The sequence below is a fragment of the Podarcis bocagei genome (assembly GCF_964188305.1).
Source record: "Podarcis bocagei genome assembly, chromosome: 2".
Taxonomy (NCBI): Eukaryota; Metazoa; Chordata; class Lepidosauria; order Squamata; family Lacertidae; genus Podarcis; species Podarcis bocagei.
The window spans coordinates 88316766-88341026 of record NC_138126.1 but is presented as its reverse complement, the minus strand read 5'-3'; the positions used below and the strand labels follow the sequence as shown (position 1 = coordinate 88341026).

The following is a 24261-nucleotide window of genomic DNA, read 5'->3' as shown; positions in this document are numbered from 1 at the left end:
CATGTGGCAAGCTAAAAGTAGTCAGTAAATGAGACACATTGCCCTTCCCATTCATGTTTCCCAAGTTGCTGAGCTGAGCTCCACTTTAAGTGTCTTAAGCTGTCGTAAAAAATATAGGCTGTTCTGACTTCCTGTCATGACAAAGGGCACATTGCATATAGACCGCAAGACCTATGCCAGCTGATCCCACCAATATTTGAACAGTCTCCCCTAACACTACATATATAATCACCTTCTGTAATGAGTTGGCTGCCCAGTGTGAAATTCTACATTACGGTACCTTGCCAACCATTTGGTTAACATTGGCAGTAGAGTTGACAGGGGCTAGGAACATGCACACAGATCCAAGGCTCTCACACACTTCAACAATTAATAGGCGGGAGCTTCATCGGAAGAGGCCCTTGAGGAATCCTGCTGCCATCAGTCTATGCAAAGGATGTATGCAGAACTCAGAGCAATCATTCCACAAACAGGTTTCTCAAGTCATACGTAACTGCCATGTGCAACTATAGTTAAATGAAACCACTATGCTATCATGAATTTAGGTTTGCCATCACAAATTGCAGCGAACCAAGAAATGAGTTTATCATACGATAATCATCATGCCAATAGCAGCATGATGGGTTTTTACAAGGGGGGCGGGAAATGTACACGTCCGAAAGGGAAGCAGCGGCAGACATGGTTTCCCAAGGTTTTTCTTCCAAAGCCTTGTACCATATTGCAGCAAGTCCCATTTCCTTGTTACTTCTTTCATAAATGACTTGAATGAAATCCGGCAACTCTAGATCTAACTGCAATGCTGAGCTAACGGGAGGCTGAAACGAGTTAGGATAAATGTGTGTGATCCACTGCTGCAGTTCTAAGCATATTAAGAGCCAATGAAATAGTAAAGCATCATATACTAGGAAAACATCACGTTCACCTGCAAATACTGAGAAGAACTTTAATGATTATTGAAGTATTTCACAGTTCCATTAGTAAAACGAATGACCCGAGGGCACAAATAGTGTGGGTAGACCCTTCTTCGTAGGAGTATACAAGAAGCGGACATGCACATCAGTATTTCGCACTGTGTTTATTGAATAACCTACTGTAAGATGGAGATACTTACAAATGTCAAATGGGGGCGGGGGAGGCTTCTCTGCAAGGCTAATAAAATGAACACATTGGATTCTACAACCAGAGCTCCCTCAGTAGTATTTACACAATTAGGTGGTTAAAATTTGCTTACAACACACAAAATATTGTAGATACCAAGTCGTATATAAATACAAAAAGAAAACTTCCGGATACTATTCTAATTTTTTGCATAAACCCTTTTCATTTAAATCTGTAACAAAAAGGGAACACAACATCTACTTTCATTTTGCTTAAAGTGTGACATGCCCAGACTACAGTATACTTTAGAGACATCAGTCCCCAACCAACATACTTCCTCTGAAAAGGGGAAACACAATTTTGCACTCTAAAATCCAACTCAACCCTCTCACGAACTATTTTTCTAAAAATTATATAACTTAAAAAGCAGAATGACGAACATCCTACCATAGCACACACACACACACATACTGGACTCTAGACAGAATAAAAGCAATATATTGCACATAGTCTGTATTGCAATCCTGAGAACCCTTTTCACAAACAATACTGGCTTTCAGTGACTAACAGGACAAACAGCTGAATATCAAGTGAGCACTTCATATTCTACCAGGAATCTTCGAAAAACCAAACCCACAGAAATCCTGCGGGAAGCTTAATCGCACCAGTATAGTTAAGTTCATGATCCTGAAGTACAGCTAAGTGGAACTAAACTGCAATGAATCAATGGGACTTAAGGCAAAACATCATGTTAATCTGGCAAACCCTCCGTTCCCAAATCTGCATTTGCAGAGGTACTGCAAATGTGGAGTGTGGGAACAGGAATAAAATTTAAGTGGCTGGGTTGAGTACTTGTCACATATCAATTGAGTTTTCCCTCTACACCTGCCTCGACATCAGCTGTTTTCCCATCAGACAGGCTTCACTTTTGATTTTGGTACCTCTTAGGAAATGGGGAAGAAATTTAAATGGCTTTGGAGTAGCATTTGCATGGGGGAACTGGTAGGTGGGGTATGCAGCAGCTCGCTGTTTTATGTCCCCGCAAGTGCCTCACTTACAGCTCAGGATTTGGTTTACACAGTAAAACACAGGCTTCAGAATCCTTTGCTTTCTCCACCACGTGTGGCTCCACTCTCAAGTAATGGGGGAAGGGAGGGGGAGAGAGAATAAGCCTTTGGATGTACAAGAGCTAAAATGGTGTCTCTATTAAGTGACATTGTGATTTTTAAAAAATTATCAGTAGGCCTTTGCTTAAAGTAAACGGTAGCCTAATGTCTTCGCAGGCTGTAAAGGAACAGCCTCAACTCTGGTTCAAGGACTGCAGCTTTTAAGACTGACCAGTTTCCAAGGTTACCTCAGGTTCCCTTACTCATGGATCCCTTTAAAAAGAAAATCAACTCCTTCCACACACATTTGTCCATATTTAGATAATTAACTCAAACGGCAAGACCAAACATACCACACTAAAAGGCAGCGATTCCTGCAATATTAAGAACATTTTGACAATGAATTGTTTTCAAGTAAACATTAATCCCTGACATAAGTTGTAAACCATGTTTTCCCACAAAATGATCTTTTAGTTACTTAAGGCAGCAGCATCTTAAATATTTTAGAGGTAAAGTTAAGATTACATTTTAAGAAAAATACGATAAACTTGAGGCCCAAGTGGTGTTTTGTCTACTGATGCCTCACCAGACAAATTAAGGCAAAAGTGATTTGACTTGTGTTCCAAGTTTAAAGTCTTGTTCTGTGAAAATTCCAGTCAAAGCACAGCAAGGAACATTCATTAAAAAAATTCCAGTGACAGTTTCAGATGTATCAAGGAAATATAAGCCTTGTTAGTGTCAACAAAAGGCTCCAGTGTTATGAGCTGCCACTACAAACTGTGTTCACGGGAGAGCCATCATACAAGTATATCTGATGGCCAGAAGTTTCTCCAGGTTTCTGCTTTTCAGAGTACTGTTTTTAATTACAGTGTTATTTATTTCAAGTTCGTTGGCACCCCTTCTATGGAGGCACCCCAATTTCAGTAAGTCACTCTTGCAAAAGTAGCATCATGAATTTCGAGGTATATTTTTGCATTTCTTCTCAGAAAAATCTTGCTTCTGCAGGAAAGGCACCCATGTTTTAAATGTTAAAAAGAAAAAAGAAAAATCAATGAGGGATTTGTTTTTGTCCAAGCTATTGGCAAGTAGTTGCTCCATTGAGCTCCTTTCTATGGTGGCAGGTGCAATTCAGTTTACATATCACCAATGTTTTCCTTCCAAGATGTACTGGTCCTGTCTCACCCCCTTCCTTTGCAGGTGCTCATCCATCAAAACAACCTGCTGTGTAAGAATGATGCCCGCTAAAATAGCTACTGCCATAGGTCAGCGCGAGGCAGTGCCTGGGCTCCGTTGAAATGGCTACCTGCATGGTGATAGGCCCTTGAATGGACACTGTTTGCAAAACAGGCTGAAAGCTGGCCTGCAGGGTGGAGTAGGAATGCAGGGAATCGCTATGGTGGCCCGAGGCAAGGCCACTCAGTCGAGGAGCTTGTAAAGAGTCCCGGTAAGCCGAGCACAGATCCTGTATTGGGGAGTGGAACTGCGGAACGACAGCCGAATGCTGAGCCAGGGGATGATAACGCGATTGCTGAAAGAGAACTTGAGTCGGGGTTTGAAGGGTGAGGCTTTCCACAACTTGCTGCTGCTGCTGCTGCAACAGCTTCACACGATCCTTTTCCTTGTTGGCTTCTTTGATGTCCTTATCATGAGCTCTGTTAGATAAAAATAAAATCACACACAAGCTTAAAGGACAGGGTTTTGAAACAGAAAAATAAAATGTGACAGGTAAGTAACTAGCAATTGCTGGGGTTTTTTGGGGACTACAACTCTCATCATCCCTAGCTAGCAGGACCAGTTGTCAGGAATGATGGGAGTTGTAGTTCAAAAACAGCTGGAGACCCAAGTTTGGGAAACACTGCTCTACACCTATGTCTGGGAATGCTCCAGGCCATTTGGCAGGCATGGAATGTTTTAGAATCATGTTTACAAAAGCCGCACTGAAAATTATAGTATTTACAATAAAGTTACAGACACCAAAATACCATTTGCCATCTTATGTCCTAGACCAGCAATGAGAAATTTGTAGACCAGGGTCTGGATGTGTGTACCAGACCTTTTAAAGAAAAGGAATGGGCCACCAAATTTAGCCATGTCATAAATAACTGCGCTCATCTGTACAGAAAGGGAACAAGGTTTCCCAGTGGGCTTACCAGCTCTACCACTGAGGCTTTTTGGATCTTTGCCTGAGTATTATTAATAAGGCAGGCAGCTATGTCAACTGTAAATAGCTAGGGCACTGGGGACGCTACATGTTTGCAATCAACATGGTGTCAAGAGTCACACCAGGTAGATGTTAATGTTTGAAATTCTGTCCGCATAGATAATTTGACGTATTAGTTGCCTGAAAAAACTAACACATAAATAAAACAATGTTCATCAGGTGGCTGTTTTTATTCAAAACTTACATAAGCATGAGTTCGATACATGGAGCAAGATGCTCCCAGGAATAACAAGTTAACAGCTGGAGCTGTGCAGTCCAAGAAGGAGAAACCTCAAGACAGATGCGCGAGGCTCCCACACAAGCAGCAGCAACCAGAGAAGGCCGAAATGAGAGAAAAGCATGATCTGGAAGAAAAGGAATTTCAAAATTAGGCCCAAGCCCCTCCATCCATAAATGGCAAGACTTTGTCAACTTCTTCCAGCAAGTCTGGCAGCAGGCTAATGTGATGTATAAGCCTTCTGGCTGGAGACTAAGACACCACAATGACGGCTTTGGCTCAAGAGAGAGCAAGTCAACTTAGGTCAGCATTTCTTGCAAGCAATGCCACTAAATCTACTGTAGTCTCTTTGTGTGCACAGTGCAACTTTTATTATGGGCAGTAACTCAGGCTTCGAAGGGCGCTCTTAACCCAGCATCTGACAGATCGTTGCCATCTGATCTCAGACTTTATAGACCGTTTAAGACTGCAATCATACTGGAAAGAAAACGCCATTAAACTCTGTGGGCTTTACTTCCAGACAAACATGCAGTACTACATGCCAAGTACTGCCTGGCTTTAAGATCCAAATATTGCATATTTCGTTTTTATATTTTGCATTGGCTTAGGGGCAAAATTGAGGAAATGTGGCATTTACTGGTTCTCAAACTTGCTTCTTCCTCGTGGGGTGGCAAAAGCTTACCATCCCAAGTTCAAGAAGCAAAGGTTGGCGTCTTTGCTCTGAGGTAAGCAGTGGCAAACATAGGGTTGAAGTCACACTTCTTCCACAAAAAGAAAACAACCAACTCCTATGGAGCTGCGGGGTAAAGGGAAAATGGATGAAAATCACATTTCCACCTTTCCTTCAACAGGAGAATCCTGAGAGTGGAATTCTACTTGTGACAGCCTCTACCCAGCCCCCATATATTAAAACAAGTTGTGGGTTAGCTTGGTCCAGAGTATGCCTAACCCCAAAACAAGGCCTCAAGGAGCAAGAATTCCCTTTGCCAAAGCCTGAGCTTTGATTTCATGCCTTTTCTAAGGTGAGGCAAATATTTTGGTGGCATTTGCATTAAACACAATGTTTCTCCATATCCGAGGACTGCTATAATCCTGATAAAGGCTACTGCAAGGCAGACATGAGTTTTGGGCTTCTGGACCAAGAAATTACCTTGCAGCGAGACTTCTAGGAAATAGTGAGAATATTTCTCCATGAAAGCTCTGACTTTGGTCACGGACGTGATAGGCCAGCCATTGTGCAGATCGCTCTCGCTAACGGAGGCAAAGAGGTAGTAATCGATGTAATGCGCCGGGGTTGGCAGACAGAGATTCCAGTTAAAAGTTTCCAGGAGCAGAAGTTCCATCTTCAGCAGGTCTTTCTTGGTTAGCGCCAGGTTAAGGCTACACATGTAAGCAAAGCTGTTCAGCTGGTCCAGTTTGGGCACCTTGTCCTCCTTCTCTTCAAACTTGCCTATTGGAAAATAAAGAACAAGCCACTTGAGATCAAGGCATTCTCTCCATCTAGATTCTCCTGAACTCAGCTAGAAGCCAATGCTGAAAAACCCAGAATTCAGGGATTCACCAGCCAGCCGTTGCCACCACATGAGATAAACCCTAGTCCAGGCATAGGCAAACTTGTCCCTCCAGATGTTTTGGGACTACAACTCCCATCATCCCTGACCACTGGTCCTGTTAGCTAGGGATGATGGGAACTGTAGTCCAAAAACATCTGGAGGGACAAGTTTGCCTATGCCTGCTCTAGTCAAACACAAATAGTACAGAGTATAAAATTATGGGAGCCTTGGAAAAGCATGCAGTCCACTTTCACTGATGAGTCAACTAGAGCTGCTCACAATGTGTGAAAGCAATGTATTATTTTACATAAAGATGAAATATAGTACATAACCAAGACCAGCACATATGGAAAAATGTTGGCCCACACTTCAAAGAAAAAGGAGGAAAATACACATTATGTTCAATCCGGTTATCTGATTATACACTTTTATCTTATGTCAACTATTACTAATAGGAAAGTGCGATTTAAACAACTATCCCAACCCTTCCAACAGGCGCCGCTCAATATTTAAATTTATAGGCCTTGGAAGAACCCAGTCCAGTCTCTACTTTAACAAATTCCAAGAATCCTTTTTCCTCCAGTTTGACTAGTTTCTTTTATTTGCCATCAATCCCAGCCTAGCAGGATTTAAGATAACATGCAGTAGAAAAGTTTTCTCCCCTGCCCCGCCTTTTTGCCAGAGTGGAATACAAAGGCCAGACAATGGACTGAGGAAGGGTAGCAGCCGTAAGACACTGAACAGCTTCTGCTGCTTTTGTAGTTTTACAACCACTTCCTTATCTCCTTTCTAGATTGCTCCCTTGGAATCTGGATGCTTCTGAAAACACTGTGGCCACCCTCATCAAGGACTGGCCTAACTTTTTTTTTTTTAAAAAAAAACACAAACTACTGTAACACAAAGGCCTATATGGCCTAGGACCCTCGTACCTACGGGACCGCCTCTCCTGGTATGCCCCACGGAGGACCTTAAGGTCTGCAAATAATAACACTCTGAAGATCCCAGGCCCCAGGGAGATTAGACTGGCCTCGACCAGAGCCAGGGCCTTTTTAGCTGTGGCCCCGGCCTGGTGGAACACTCTCTCACAAGAGACCAGGACCCTGCGGGATTTGACATCTTTCCGCAGGGCCTGCAAGATGGAGCTGTTCCGCCAGGCCTTTGGTCAGGGTTCAGTGTGATTCTTTTCTTTCTGTATAAGAACAAGCATTAAAGAGGCCTCCTAGCCTGCTCACAGGTCCTTTATAAGACTAGTGGTAACATTTGGCCCTGGAGAATATTAACCACTCTCAATTTTACCTGTGGACTGCCATCTGTCCAGATTTTAATTTGTTCTGAACTAATTTTAAGATGTATTTTAATTAATTGATTGCCTGTTTTTATGTTCTTTGTATACTGTGTTACTTTTATGATGTTAGCTGCCCTGAGCCTGGCTCTGGCCGAGGAACAATTATTATTATCATTAAACAGACAAAATATTATGTCAGTACAGTGGTGCCCCGCAAGACGAATGCCTCGCAAGACAGAAAACTCGCTAGACGAAAGAGTTTTCCGTTTTGGAGGTGCTTCGCAAAACAAATTTCCTATGGGCTTGCTTCGCAAGACGACAATGTCTTGCGAGTTCCTGCTGGTTTTTTTTCCTAAGCTGCTAATCAGCTGATCCGATCAGCAGATAAGCTGCTAAAAGCCGCTAATAGCGCTAATCCGCTAATCCTTCAATGGCTTGCGTCAAAACCACTAGACGAAGAGAATCACAGAACAGATTCTTTTCGTCTTGCGAGGCACCACTGTATAGCAGCTTTAGACAGGAATATATTGTTGTTGTTGTTTAGTCGTGTCAGACTCTTTGTGACCCCATGGACCAGAGCACGCCAGGCACTCCTGTCTTCCACTGACTCCCGCAGTTTGGTCAGACTCATGTTTGTAGCTTTGAGAACACTGTCCAACCATCTTGTCCTCTGTCATCCCCTTCTCCTTGTGCCCTCAATCTTTCCCAACATCAGGGTCTTTTCCAGGGAGTCATAGAATCATAGAGTTGGAAGAGACCACAAGGGCCATCGAGTGCAGCCCAGAATTGCATTGGCTTTTTTAGCTGCCGCGTCACACTGTTGGCTCATGTCAAGTCTTCTCTTCTCATGAGGTGGCCAAAGTATTGGAGCCTTAGCTTTACGATCTGTCCTTCCAGTGAGCACTCAGGGCTGATTTCCTTAAGAATGGATGCGTTTGATCTTCTTGCAGTCCATGGGACTCTCAAGAGTCTCCTCCAGCACCATAATTCAAAAGCATCAATTCTTCGGCGATCAGCCTTCTTTATGGTCCAGCTCTCACTTCCATACATCACTACTGGGAAAACCATGGCTTTAACTATACGAAGCTTTGTTGGCAAGGTGATGTCTCTGCTTTTTAAGATACTGTCTAGGTTTGCCATTGCCTTTCTCCCAAGGAGCAGGCGTCTTTTAATTTTGTGACTGCTGTCACCATCTGCAGTGATCATGGAGCCCAAGAAAGTAAAATCTCTCACTGCCTCCATTTCTTCCCCTTCTATTTGCCAGGAGGTGATGGGCCCAGTGGCCATGATCTTCGTTTTTTTGATGTTGAGCTTCAGACCATATTTTGCGCTCTCCTCTTTCACCCTCATTAAAAGGTTCTTTAATTCCTCTTCACTTTCTGCCATCAAGGTTGTGTCATCTGCATATCTGAGGTGGTTGATATTTCTTCCGGTGATCTTAATTCCGGCTTGGGATTCATCCAGCCCAGCCTTTCGCATGATGAATTCTGCATATAAGTTAAATAAGCAGGGAGACAATATACAGCCTTGCCGTACTCCTTTCCCATTTTTGAACCAATCAGTTGTTCCATATCTAGTTCTAACTGTAGCTTCTTGTCCCACATAGAGATTTCTCAGGAGACAGATGAGGTGATCAGGCACTCCCATTTCTTTAAGAACTTGCCACAGTTTGCTGTGATCGACACAGTCAAAGGCTTTTGCATAGTCAATGAAGCAGAAATAGATGTCTTTCTGGAACTCTCTAGCTTTCTCCATAATCCAGCGCATGTTTGCAATTTGGTCTCTGGTTCCTCAGCCCCTTCGAAATCCAGCTTGCACTTCTGGGAGTTCTCGGTCCACATACTGCTTAAGCCTGCCTTGTAGAATTTTAAGCATAACCTTGCTAGTGTGTGAAATGAGTGCAATTGTGTGGTAGTTGAAGCATTCTTTGGCACTGCCCTTCTTTGGGATTGGGATGTAGACTGATCTTCTCCAATCCTCTGGCCACTGCTGAGTTTTCCAAATTTGCTGGCATATTGAGTGTAGCACCTTGACAGCATCATCGTTTAAAATTTTAAATAGTTCAGCTGGAATATCATCACTTCCACTGGCCTTGTTATTAGCAGTGCTTTCTAAGGCCCATTTGACTTCACTCTCCAGGATGTCTGGCTCAAGGTCATATATACAACATGCTAAAAGGACAAGCTATGCAAGCATGAGGTTGGCAAAAAGTAGATCCTGTCTATCTTTAAAAAGAGACTTGAGAGGCTCTAAACAAGCCTTCTCTAACTTGCTCTTGGACCCTCTGTCAAAGTTGGACACCAATCCACCATCAGCCTCAACTAGCATGGCCAGTAGTCAGAGAGGACCATGCACAGGGCACCACATCGTGGAAGGCTACTCTAAGGGTTGGTTCCGAAGTTACCCACCTGCACTTCCTCCCTTGTATAAAGCTTTGGGTTATTAGGACACGTGTCTCTCTGCAAGGCTGACAACTATGTTTTTCTAAAGTGGCCAAAAACTAAAGGGATTCTAGGAGGATATAGCTCAGGATGGATCACTAGGTAAGTACATAGAAAGGGCTGCAGTTTGAGAATGAACCTGCACAGTATCTGCTCTCCATGAATATAATATGGCAGGGGTCAAAGGTGCCCTCTAAATGTAACAGGAACCCCTTTCCATGGGCTCAATCCACAATTATCGAGTAATGTTTAAATGTCAATGTGATGGGCCCCACAGGCTCTGAATAATACAGTAATGCAAGGGGTGATCTGAAGGAAAAGCATCACCCACGGCCTCATTTAAAGGGCATAAAAATGAACCTGTTACTCTCTGTAACAGCTGAGAATCCCTTTTCCCTTAAGCACAGCTTGAAACTTAAGGCTCCTCCCCATACGAGCAAAAAGGAAGTACATCATTGCAGGAAATTCTAGGCAAAGTTGTTGATATTCTGTTCTAAAAGCAACAGAAACTGCAAAGAGCAATAGTCAACTATATCATACTCCTCTGGGAAGGGACCAATAGTCTTTTCCTGTTCCATGGTTTCAAAAATGCTTTAGATGGTACCTGCTCAAAATAAACAACCTAAAATTAATGAATTGAAATAAAAATGTTTTCATCAGCTTAGGGCATTTAACCGATAAACAGCTTACTTGTCCTCCCCCCCACGGACAAGTAATAACCGCAATAGCATGTGTGCATTAACAGGCAAGCTTACTCACTTGCAAGGAGGAGGCAGGCAATCGAGATGACATAGAGCTGTTTGACAGCAACATCATAGCGGTCCATAAAGAGATCCAGCAAGTACACAGCAAGGTGTCGGGCTGTGGGGCAGAGCTGGCAGCGGCTGCTGAGGATGGCCAAGAGGTCAGCAAAATAGCGCCGCATCCCGATTTGCGGAGAATGGGCCTTGTACACAGGCAGCTTCAGCTCCTACGGCAACACAAAGGAGGGGGAGGAAAGAAAGAGAGACAGAGAGAGAGAAGGGGTATTAACATGAATATCCATTTCAGAAGCCAAAATCCACAGATCACCATCCACCACCTGTTCTGGCAAGTGCTTAGCAACTAACGCAATAAAAAGCAACCCAGCTCTTGTTCTGGATGAATATCCAACCTGTTTTTGAAAGACAATGCAACTTGCGACAACTATTCATACTCCTGAGAATCAGGCAATGGGCAGGGGGAGAGCCACACTAAACAACAACAACAACAATCCACCATCAGCTAGCAATCCCCTCCCACAGGGTTCAAGACCAGGAACCAACATTATTTATAAAGAAACAAACAGACTGCTGCGCCCATTGAAGACCAACGCATTTATGATGGTATAACCTTTCATGGACTGCCACAATAATTGTTAGTTTTTAAGGGGAGCTATTATTTTATTTATTGTACAACTGTATAAACTGCTTGACAGCCTGAGGTCACCAAAGCAGTGTTCAATACAAAGATAAAATACAAAAAATACAATATTCAAAGCATAGTTAAAACCAATCATACAGGTGTACAATTAATTTTTCATTAACAACTGTGTTACACCTATTAGACCTGGGAAAAGCGATCTCCCCCCCCCCCCCCCGTGTGTGTTTTGGATTAAACATATCAATCCTGCTAAGGGCCCCAACAGCTGCTACTTACACTAGAAAACTTAAGACATGTTAATTTAGGCACTCAAGGAGTTGGCTTCAGGTCTTGTTTGGCCTAGAGGCAAATTCAGCAGAAGGTTGGAATCCAAAGGCAAATTCAAAAGAAAAGTTTATCTTCCATTGTTGGCTCTCCCAAGTAAAGAATTTAGAAATCACCCATTTACGGGTTCAGAACAAGTCAGTAACTTTTCAATGACTTACACAGTCATTTTTGGGCACTATTTAATCAAACTGCATAAAATGAAATTGCAGCCCAGACAAGAAATTTAAAGTTGAAGCCCACTTACAGGTCCACTGTATTAAAAGTATGAAAATGGGACGAAATTAGTTTTTAAAAGGTTAAGCCAGTTCATGAATTACTTCTTAACCAACTGCAAGATAAGACCTCTTGCATAAAAGTACGGCACTGTAAATATTTATGTGAAGGTGAAGAGGACCCATTTCCTCAGGCAAACATGCTTATCTGTCTGTTTAGACACAAGGCCCATTCACAAGCTAACATAACAATTATCAGATGTCTTGTTCCAAGAGGCAACATCTCATTTGACCTCAGCAGATTCCAGATGAAGGTTTTAAAAACATCCCAGGCAGGGATGGAGAACCAGCTTTCCAGAAAAGTTGCCTAAAACCAAAACACCCTGTCTTCTAGCTAGCAAGGAATTCTACAATGCTCACTGTACAGCTCAAAACACCACCTTTACACCCCACCCCATGGACACAACTCTTCATTTACAATAAATATTTACCGTATAAGAGTATAATTACAGTAGATTCAACAAGAGGCATGCTGCACCTGATGGCTTTGTAAGCAGCTTAGGTACGTAGGCCGACAATGCACCACAACATAGAAGCCATGTGCATACATTCTCTTTCCAAAATGACCTGTGCATCCGAGATCACACATCAACTGAACGCACACAAAATGGCCACCACCTGTACTGACACGCCATTTGGTACAGGACTGGGCATCATTCTGCCATCACTCCTCCACACACATTTGGAATTTCTAAATGAGAACCAATGTCATGTGAAGCCAGTAGGGCAGGGTTGGGGAAGTCCTCCAGATTATGTTGGACAACCAACTCCCAGCAGCCCCAGCCAGCATGACTAGCAGTCAGGGATGATGGGAGCTGATGATGGGATGTGTAGTCCAACATCAGGAGGGCCACAGGTTTCTCATCTCAGCAGAATGGACACCATCACATCATCTGCTGGGCACTCAATAAATACTGTAGGCACTATCCCAGTGTTTCCCAACCACTGTTCCGCGGCACACTAGTGTGCCGCGAGATGTTGCCTGGTGTGCCGCGAGATGTTGCCTGGAGGGAGGCGGGCGAGTCGGGCGGCAAGAGGCGGGGCGGCGGCGGCGAGGAGAGGCCGCCCAGCGCGGGGCTCTCGCTGTCTGCCTGCCTGGCTGCCTGCGAGCTCGGCGGGCAGCGCCTCCGTCCGCGGCGCCCGCCTCGCGGCTCTCATTCCCTGCCCCTGCCAAAGCTCACCCAGCCAAGCCGCGCTCTCCTTCATGCCTCGCTTTGCTGCCTCCTCCCCCCCCCACCCCCAAAGCTTGGAGGTTCCCCGGCAAGGGGGAGGGGAAAAAATTGAAACTTACACTTTCGTGCGTCACTCCCGGCGTGCCGCTGCGCGCTGACGTCACGGGGCTGTAATGGTGGTGTGCCTCGAGATTTTTTTCATCAAACAAGTGTGCCTTTGCCCAAAAAAGGTTGGGAAACACTGCACTATCCAACACCGACTGCGCCAGGGAACACAACACAGATTTCCCTCCCTCTGCTGCCCACATCTGCTCTGAAGGGCTGCCAAATCTTCAAGAAGAGATCTGGTGCTGAGTGAAGGGGAGGAGGAAAAGCCCAGCAGCGCAAGAGTAAGTTTGTTGCACAACAAGCTGACACGGAAGGACATCATCCTTTGCCAAATACAGTGAAATATGCCTAAGAATCAATTTCAGAGCAATATTTCTAGTCAGAAGTGTGTCTTGGAACGTTTGCTTGGGATATTAAACAACAGCAACAATACTGTCTTTCCCACTTCCAAAATTTCCAAGGACTCGATCCCTCTCTAAAGTTACATTCAGAAGCACAGTACATTTGGGGAGCCAGCAATCCATTTGTGTTCCTTTCTATTTGAGGATGTGAACTTAATTTTGCAAATGCAAGCAAGGAGCCATATGTCAAATGGTGTATGGCCTACAATTTGTTCCAAATTGTACGATGTGGAGTAGGGTTGGGTACAACTTTTTTCAGAAAAATCTTGGGCGGTAGTGGGGCATGGTAAAAGAAGGCATCCTACATAAATATATTGCGTTATTTAAAGCCGACGCTGCTTGTGGGTTACTGGAAAAAGATTTGTGTTTACTGTACAATAAAGCATAAGGCACAAAAGCAGGCTTAAAAGCACATACAAATGAACCGAATGCCCTACGCATTGCATGTGTATATGAACAAGTTTTGATCCCCCAGACTGCTGCCACTTGAAAACATTGTTTTGTTTGCCTTCTGATGTCTCCAGTCATCAGTCCACTTACCTGGTGGCTTTTGAAGGATTAAGTTCCAATGTCAACCTTACCAATCCCTACTTGCTTCAAAGTTTTGTGAAACTCAGCCCAGGCTGTTGCCATGCCTTGATAGACCCTGAAACAGGCGTGGAGTCCCTCTCCCTCCTGCGATGACAGGAGGAAGAGTTGCCTGTCTCCAACCCCTAGTCTGTCACTGATGCCGTTTTCTTGCTTCTTTTCTTACTTGCACTGTATATTTTCGTATTGCATTTTGAACCCATGGAATACAATTGATATATAACACAAGTGGCAAGAAAAAGACCATTAGAAATCCTCCAGCACCTAGCAAAGCTCATTACAATTGCTACAACAAACAGAAATATCATTAAGAGAGGCCTTCAGCAATTTTCAAGTGGTCCATGGGGGGGGGGAGAGAACCACTGCCCTCCTTATGTGACGGAAACTTAATGCTTGAACAAGGCTAGAGTTGAAGAATAATGGAGATGGGATTCTTTTTTCAAAATCCAGAAGAGCTGCTGGACTCCGTTATTTTACTGTATCTCATTCATTATTGTAAATAAGTGTGTGGTTGTTACTGTTTTTTGAAAAACAAACAGATTTCTCCCCCAGTAACATATGCCTCCATCCTCTTGTTTGGTGTCAGAAAGGGTTACATATACAAAACTAATATGATATATCCTTCATATACCGTATTTTTCCATGTATAACACGCCCCCGTGTATAAGAAAATGGCACAAAGTTGTTGTGGGTTTTTTTGGGGGGGGGGAGTGCAGTAAATAACCCAACGGTTACAATCGCTCATGTCGCTCGCTGACAATTGCTCAAATCTGCAACAAGCGGCTGCCTGATCGCCAACAGCGGAAGGAAATCGCAAGCACAAGTGCCGCGGCGGCAGCCAATCCAAAGCAGCCCTTGAAACAACAACCAATCACACACCAAAGACAATCTGCAGCTCGTGGCTGCAACCAATCACCCGTCACTCCTACCCACTATCCATGTATAAGACAACCCCCACTTGTTGTTTTTTACATTATTTTAGAGTAAAAAAACCTCGTCATACATGGAAAAGTAAGGTATATATAAAAAGTAGCAGCTTAAAGACAATCAAGTATTACATAACTCTCTCCTTCAAGCCTTGGGGCAAATTCACAAGTGGTATTTTTGTTGTGTACAGGTTAAAAATTAGAATGTGTTTGTGTCTTAAAATACACATACAGTACCAACTCCTAGTGCAGGATACTCTCTTTCGATGGGCTGGCAGCTCTCTGCCGTGTGTGTATACCATGTGGGAAACACAAGTGAACCAACCCTTGGATAAGAATTTTTCTCTGGCTAGCTGAGACACTCAAGGGCTTTTGTTGCTACTGGAGAGGGGTAGGCAACCTAAGGCCTGTGGGCCAGATATGGCCCAATCACCTTCTCAATCCGGTCCAGGAAGCAGCGTGTTTTTACATGAGTAGAATGTGTCCTTTTATTTAAAGTGCATCTCTGGGTTATTTGTGAGGCACAAGAATTCGTTCATTTCCCCCCCAAAAAATATACTCCAGCCCACCACATGGTCTGAGGGACGGAAGACCTGCCCATGGCTGAAAAAGGTTGCTGACTCCTGCTCTTGGCAAACCATCCAAACTATCTACTGTTGAGAAGGGACAGGTGTGCCAAATGATAACAATATCAAATTATAATGAAATCGTGACATTTGCTCATTATTTCCCAGGATTTAAAAGGACCCAGGGCAACCATCTATTGTGGCATTTCATTTAGCTATATATATAAATCACACACAAAGACAAAGCTATACATAATTTTCTTTCCAAAGAAAACACACAACAATTCAAGTTACTTTTCCTGTGTAAATTTCACCTTGAACAAGTATATTCACTTTGACATATTCCAATTGTAACCAAAGAACACAATGAACAATGGAAAAATACAAGCCAAAGAAAGGTGTAAGAGGGGGTGAGAAATATATGCCCTGCAGCCTATTGCTATTGCCTGCTTTGTGTGGGCTGGTGGAGGGTTCTGAGAATTACTAGTTTTCATTTTGTGAAAAGATCTTCCATTGTGTCCATGACAATTTCTTAGATTACTCTCATGCTTCAAGGCTTACCCATACCAGAATGTGTATGTTATCCTCAACCATGCTTTGTGAAAGATCACTAAAAAAATTACATATGTCCACACTTTAACATAATTATCACCACCTGTATTTCCAGCATCTCCATTTCCCTCTAACTTCATGGCTAACCCCTTTCTCTCCCCCCCCCCTTTCTTTCTTTCCATGTGCATATACACCAGTCAACTCAGGATGATGCATCATACATCTAGTGAAGCAGGCTGTAGCTGACAAAAGCTAACGCCATAATAAATTTTGTTAAGTCTTTCAAGTGCCACAAGGCTTTTGGTTAATTTGAGATGCAACACTCGACATGCAGACACCCCCTCCATACTTGCAAATAGCAGGAACATGAACCTAAGTAAGACACATTTCTCCCAAGTCATGCTTGACACCTGTTCAAGGTCCTCCCTCCAAAAACACTGCCTTTGCCAAGACATGGGAACAAACCCCCGGACAGAGGAAACATCTCTCATGGAGGAGGGACAGGACAAAAAGCTAGGTATAGTGGAGGACAGGAACCTGAGAAGGCTTGCAAGGAACAGCACCGCAGTAACCACTTCAGACCAGCACAGGTGCACAGCACCCGCAATATTAAAGCAAGGATTTTCACCAGAACTAATAAGGAATTTAACACAGTTGAGAGACATTTCCTTGTAAATGTATATATTTCATGCTCTAGGAGCTCAGAAAGGTGCATCACTGAATACGCTCAGGGAAGGGGTTCATTCAGGACAAACCTATACTGTCAGCTTTATCTCAACTCCCTGACCCATTTGCAAGGCAATATCCCTTTCACACATATCCCTCTTAGCATGAACTTTTCCATAAAAGCTGCTGATCCTAACCACACATTTTCTTGCAAACAATTCCCATAGACTCCAACGAGATTTGCATCCAAATAACTGCCTTTAGGACTGGTCTCCTGCTTTAAACTATCTATTCACTCCCTCTTCAATCTACAGTGACTTCTTATCAGCTTTTGCAAGAGAGTTGAAGACAATGAGCCAACTTTTTTAGTATGCAATACAGGCTCTCATCCACCTTGATAATTAATTTGGTTGAATGTATCAATTTAAGATTTGTTTTGTTTTGTTTTCCAACAGCACACTACATGGCAGCAGGATATGAATCAACACCATCATGGAGTCCAGAGTAATTACATATTGCTTTCTTCTAGACTCTAGAAGGGAGGGTGGGGAACCTATTCAGTATATTTCTTCCATACAAAGCAACCTATACACATTTCCTTACACTGTGTAAGGTGCAATGTACTTCTAACTTGCTCCCATTCAAAGTGCATTGAGGACAGCAGTCTTTCACTGTAAAAATCAACCACCACGGAAAAAAGTTTTAGACACAGCAAGGGCAGAGCAGGTAAGCGTGCAGAGCCAGGGAGGCTAACTGACCTTCAACCTTAAAGTCTGATGAATCTCTGCTGCAAGGTCTCCTTTCCACCATGGCTCTTCCATCTTTAGACTTCCCATCCAAAACCTGGTCTGGGGGGAAAGGCAATACCTAGGTAGGGAGAAATAAACAGTGAACCAGATTAACCAACATTTTCTACCTAGTCAAGTTGTTTATGCGTTGTAGCCCAACAGCCCCATCCTACGGAAATCAACAGGCTTCAGGGCACATGTCCCTGCATGGGATCTGGCTGTTACTAAGTTCTTTTGGCTGAGACCTTTTAGTTGTAACATCCTTCACCTTCTTCGCCTCCCCCCCCCCCCGCCCAAAGAGAGAGGGCAAGGGGAAAGGGAAATTACATCCACGTTTTCTACCGGTGTCCAATTCTGTCCACCGAACTTCTATCAAACACCCGGGTTTTCTCCCCACTTTATTAAAGCGTCCCCACAACTGCAGATTTCCATGCGGCCACAGTCGCCCAAGAAATCTCGGCGGCCACAGGTCTGCCTTACCTGCAAGACGGGTCCCTCCCCCTCCCCGCGCCCTTTCCTTTTGCAGAAAAGCCGCCAAGGACGCTTCCATGTGCACCAGCCCATCGGAAGGCAGAGTACCTGAGAGATCTACTACCTCCTCGCCGCGATCACTTCTTTGCAGAGATCTCGCCAAGGCTGTTACCTTGACTACCTCCGAAGATTTGGGAACAAGCCTCTCTCTCTTTTCCCTCTCGGCCACCCCCACTCCCGGTCTGCTAGAGCACTCATAACTGCACAACTTCTTTGTTTAAAGGCAGGCTACCTTTAATTAAAAAGAGCCATAACTGCAAGTTGCACGACACTCCTCCCCCCCCCCCGCAGTCCGCAACTCCCCACAAACTGCGAAGACGGCGCCCGCCCACGCAGCGCTTACCTTTTTGCCTCTCTTCGCCCTCCAAACCGGGATCCCCAGCCTTTGTCCTACTCGGCATCCAGCTATTTCTTGCTGGAAAAATACTGCAGCCCAGGCAGAAGGGGGAGCATTTAAACTTATCTCTCTGCGCGCCCCCCGCCCCGCCGCCAGTTCCCCAGTGTTGAACTTAGAGTCTGGCGGGAAGGGCGGAGGTGAGATGCATATCCGCCCCCCTCTCGCTCCCCGCGGTGTAGCTGGTGGAGGGCGAGAAGGTGATCTCCCCGCCCTTTAGCCGCTTCTCTCCTCCTCCCTCCCTCCCTCCCTCCCCCCGCAGATCCTGCTCTGGATGGAAGATCCCAGGAGGAGGAGGAGGGGGAGATTACACGCCGGCGCCGCACTGCGCACGCGCGCGCACACCTCGGAGCCCTATCGCTTCTTTGCGTATAGCAGCCTTCCCGCGCTCCTTTTCGCGCGGGGGAGACCCGCTCGCTCGCTCATTCATTCATTCGTCTGTCCGCCCGTGGACTTCCTCTGAAACCAACGCCAAGGCTACCGCCGCCCGAGCCCATCTCCCCTGTCCCGGCCCTCTCGGCACTGCTGCTGCTGCTGCTCCGCTTCTCCTGCGGGGCAATTTCAAGAGGCGCCCAAACCGCAGCTTCATTCAAAGCGAACTAATCCAGGCAAGGGGTCCGATCACATTGGAGGCACTAACGGGTGTAGGACCGACTCGGTTGTAGTCCGAGGGAAGAGGCTCTTGCCGTAATAGGTGCTCGTCTCCCACCGCTGTAAGTGGGATCGTGCCCCAACCCTCCAAAACTGGCCTAGTTCAAAGCTCAGCTGGGCTTGCGCGATTCCTTCCTTCCCCAATACGTAATAATGATAAGATGCATTTAAAGGAGAATGTAATGCTGGCCCCAACACATTTACTTGCCGTATTAAGAAAGCAAATTCTAGTCCTCATTTTAATTCAACAGGACTTATTTCTGAGTAGACACGGTTTAAGTTTGCACTGTCGATCCATGCAACAGGTCCTTTTAAACTGTTTTTACATAGTGTTTTAATTCACGAAACCCATCCTAGGACCTTAGGGCCAAGGGCAGGTAATAACAATAGCAATTTATCTGTTATCAGATGTTGGGAAAGCTGGACTTGGATGTGAAAGCACTGAGCCCAATGTAATCACTTATCATTTTAAAAGCTGCTGTGCCAGGTTTTAGGTGAGAGGCTTCCAAGCCGTATCCAGAGAAAATGCCAGATTTAAATTTGGTCCTTCTGCATGTAAAGCAGATATTCTACCATAGAGAGATGGCCCCTCCTTCTAAGACAAAAATAGGAAAAGGCAAAGCCACACCAAGACTTCAGTCACCGGTCAAAAGTGTCATGCGTGTAGTAGAAACGCAGTGGAGTGCACAGGGAGATGCTGTGAGTGTTGTAAAAAAGAACTACTCACAAATATTAAATGCTGTAGAAGTGCATTCAACTGGTGAAGAAGAAAGTACCAGGTCAGATGGTGGCATGCTGCCTGATACTTTTCAATTGTTTTCCTTCCTGTGCTTTCTTGGCCTTTGGGAATCCATCCTTCTAGAACCTAACAACACACAGGTCTACCTCCAAACCAAAGGACTGAATATACAGTACAACAACGTGGCATGAAGCTCAAGGCTTTAAAAGCATTTTAAACTAAAAATAGAGACAAATTAGTTAACAATTCAGTAGCTTATGCAAAATAAATTTGTGATGATCTGGGGATAGTCATGGATTGTCAGTGTAGAAGGAAGAAACTGTTGGCCACAAGATTATGCTAAATTGTCATATGAAACTGAGTTGAAGACAGAACTGTTTCTTTCACTGAACAGAGTGATCTAAGAAGTCATCAAAAGATCTCAACAGCTTCATGAACTTGCTGAAAAATATGCCTTTCTTACTCCATTGAATTTTTTGAATGATATGAATGTCAACTAAATAATGATCATGACTATGACATTAATAGGGAAGAGTTCCTCGCTGAGAGAAAAAGACTTAAGAGTTTTGTTTCTCTTGTTGCCTCACGAGACAAAACAGAGATGTGGAAGGTCAGTGACGGACCCCTTGAACTTTTGCAGTTTATTCTAAAATACAGTCTTGGGAATTTAGTTCCAAATAGAGTAATACTGTTGCAAATTTTCCTCACTGTTGCTGTAAGTGTTGCTAGTTGTGAGAGGAGTTTTTCTAAATTAAAATTGATTAAAAATTACCTAAGATCTACAATGAGTATGTTGTATTTAAGAAATCTTGCCATACTAAACATTTTAGAAATGTTGGAATTAAGGTTTTACTTAAAAAATAAACAGTGTTTTATTTCCCTATATGTCGCGCTGTTTTGACTTTTTGTAGTATTTGTTTGTGGTTGAAACAAGAGAAAAAAGAACATTAAAGGGGTATTGCAAGTAAAGCAAAGAAGAGGGACAGCAAACTCAGTGGCTGCCTTGGGCAGCAAAATCCCTAGCTACGCCACTGGCACAAGGGACAACAAAAAGTTCTCTGTCCTATTCATAATTTGCATGCTCAGATGATGGAATTCATCAGCAATTGATACAATGATGCGAGCAGTTGCTTCATTGACTGGTACCTCTTTTCAATTCATTACTGTTTGACCTTACTGCCCCTAAAGATGTAACAAGGTTGTTTTGGGTGTCTGAAAACCAAGCACAGAAAGAGTGTTTCTGCTGTGAATCCTATCCTAGTTTATAAAGCACTGAGTTTTGCAAACTGATTTGCCCTCACATACATTTTGTGCAGCAAATCAGTTTTTTTGCTTCTTTACATATGGAATAAATGAGGTGGGGGGGGGTCGTTTGCCCAAAGCAACACCTTTTCTGATTTAATTATATTTAGTGGCAGAAATATGGTTACTTGAGAAATAATTGCATTTTTTATTTAAAAAACTGTCGTGATGAATGTGCGTGCACACACACACTGGCCCTGATCAACCTTTGCCAACGTTTCTTTTCTTGGTGGCAGGCCTCGTTTTGCTTTCAATGTGAGCAGCAAAGGTTGCAGAAAGGAAAGCTTTCCCCCAGAATGAGGATGCCATTATACAAATGCTGCTAAATTCTTGTTTCCAGGCCAGCTGTAGCAAGGGCAGAGCAGACAGTTCCTGATATAGTAAATAGGACCAGTATTAAGTTACTTGTGAAGAGAGTACCTGCTGGGAGGAAGTAACCCAGACTTAAGGTGTAAAAGGGGGGAAAGAATGTTTGCTGATCCTGGTGATGGATAAGAGTCTGCAGGGAAGAATCATAATGCCGTACTTCTCTGCCTGAAGGGACAGCCATCATGTGGCAAACTCCCACCTGCTTTCCAGCTGCCGAGGAACTGAGGACCCTGAACAGGTGGGATATTGCATAGCTGAAGCAAGGATGGGGAAAGATTGAGAGGAATGAAACCGAATGTGTGATATCTCTCTTGGTGAGGAATACTAGAAGGATTTGGGCACTGATAGCTGTCCTGGCTCACAGAAGTGGGTGGGATTAGGGAGTTAAGAAGGATGAGATGCAATAGCTCAGGGGATTACAAATTTTGAGACCAGCCTTCTAGTTTACTTCCTTGCCTTCTAGTTTACTTCCTGGCAGATTAGCCACGTAAAAGCTAGAGCAATTTGGAATAAAACTGCACACCAATCAACACTTAGGGAATTTCTCATGTTTCTTAAGAGCCTACCTAGGTGTCATGCTTGAGAAGAAAATATAACAAATTAGAGAACAGGCCACGATGGTAATCCTAGAATTCTAGAATCAGAATCTGGAGAGTAGCGTTTACTTATCCAAGACCTCGTTGCCAAGTAAACAAAAGTGCCAGCTGAGTGGAACGCAGAATCTGGTGGTGCTTCTAGTGTTCACAGCAACATCAAACTTTACATTTATACTGAAACTGGAGTAATGCATTGCTTGTCACTTATAAAATGCAGAGCTAGAAGTTTATGTCTGCCTTTCCACAATTCCAATGCCATATACACACAGATGAAAACAAATTATTTCTGAAATCACGTTATTAGTTTCCAGAGTGTAAGGCACATCTTTGGGTAGAGTCATGCTGAACCAAGAGTTGAGATGAATGGTGGAAAGGCTGAAAAGTGAAGCATCCTTGTAACGTGTTTACAAACCCAGCAAGATAATGAGATACAAACCTCCATGGCCACTCACCCTTGGTTTATTATCGTATTCAGCTATAGACACGTTCCAGAGTCTTGCAAACTTCAGCTCCCATATCTGGTGACATGGAAGTGGAGATTTAAAAGTACTTTGATTTCTTTGACCTGCGGAAGGCACATAATGGCTATGTTATGTCACTCTGAGACATGTGGGCAGGAACTGGCAGTAAGTATCCTGGCTGCAGGAAATCTGATTTTGGGGCTCACAACATGGGAAAGGCAACAGTTTACAAAATTAAAACATTTAAAAACTCACTTTTTATTCTTATTAAAGCTTTCTATTCTTATTTTTTCTTACCGCCTACCAGCAGATGCTTAATTTAAGAAATAATCAGCATATTGCTAGGCGTGTTCAACCTTAAAGGTAAAGGGACCCCTGACCATTAGGTCCAGTCGTGGCCGACTCTGGGATTGCGGCGCTCATCTCGCTTTATTGGCTGAAGGAGCCGGTGTACAGCTTCCGGGTCATGTGGCCAGCATGACTAAGTAGCTTCTGGCAAACCAGAGCAGCACACGGAAACGCCGTTTACCTTCCCGCTGGAGCGGTACCTATTTATCTACTTGCACTTTGATGTGCTTTCAAACTGCTAGGTTGGCAGGAGCTGGGACTGAGCAATGGCAGCTTACCCTGTCAGGGGGATTCAAACTGCTGACCTTCTGATCGGCAAGTCCTAGGCTCTGTGGTTTAACCCACAGTGCCACCCGCGTCCCTTGTGTTCAACCTTACTACTATATAATAATATTAATTTTATAAATCGCAATACCCTAAAACAGTTTAAGTCAGGGGTGGGGGACCTGTGTCCTTCCAGATGTTGCCAGACTACAACACCCATCATTCTTAACCATTGGCTATGCTGCCTGGGACTCATGGGAGTTGGAGCATAGTGACCTCTGAAAGGCCACAGGTTTCCCCATCCCTGATTTAAATAGACAGAAGAGCAGCATTTTTTTGGGGGGGGGAGGACCTAAAAGAGTTTCTTTCTTACTGGGTTTCCTCCACCTTTGTGAAATTAATCCAAGGGCTGCAGATTGCCTTCCCCATTTCTAGAGCCTCACTAAGGTACCCCCCTCCCAGAGGCAAATTCACCTGCAAGGTTGACTCCTGGCATAACAAGCTCCAGTGGTGTCCCTAGAAGTAGCTAGTTTACAGAGGTGATCTTTCTTAGCGTAGTCATTGGTTGTAACTATATTGTAAGAGAGCCACCTCACATGAATTTATTGGAGAAGATAAAAGTCTTAAAATAATTACCAGGTATATGAGATCTGTAAAAAAAGGATGAACTTCCTTCTGAGTGGATCTCTGAGAACTCTCTTTAACAGCTGCCCAACTGTCAAAACATCAGAATCTCGGAATACCCAGTGGAAGTCTTTACCATAGCTTAAAGGTATGGCACCAGCAGCGGAGTCTTCACTCCAAGTATGGATGTGCTATGACTACTCAGCTTTTCCCCAAGTGTTAAGGCTGTCCAACATACTTGAAGGATATAGGAGGAAGAGAATAAAATTTAACACGCGCTCCTCGCTTGCTAAG

General features: G+C 44.0%; 1 protein-coding gene across 1 annotated transcript; it reads right to left on the bottom strand.

Moving 5' to 3' along the window:
* Positions 1-1060: 1060 nt before the first annotated feature.
* Positions 1061-24071, bottom strand: CCNJL (cyclin J like). Its single transcript, XM_081184756.1, is given in 8 exon segments — positions 1061-3856; positions 4610-4769; positions 5793-6092; positions 10681-10891; positions 17659-17754; positions 17756-17767; positions 22723-22835; positions 23818-24071. Coding segments are annotated over 8 exon segments (1365 nt in total). The 5' UTR covers positions 23840-24071; the 3' UTR covers positions 1061-3405.
* Between the last annotated feature and the right edge of the window lie 190 nt (positions 24072-24261).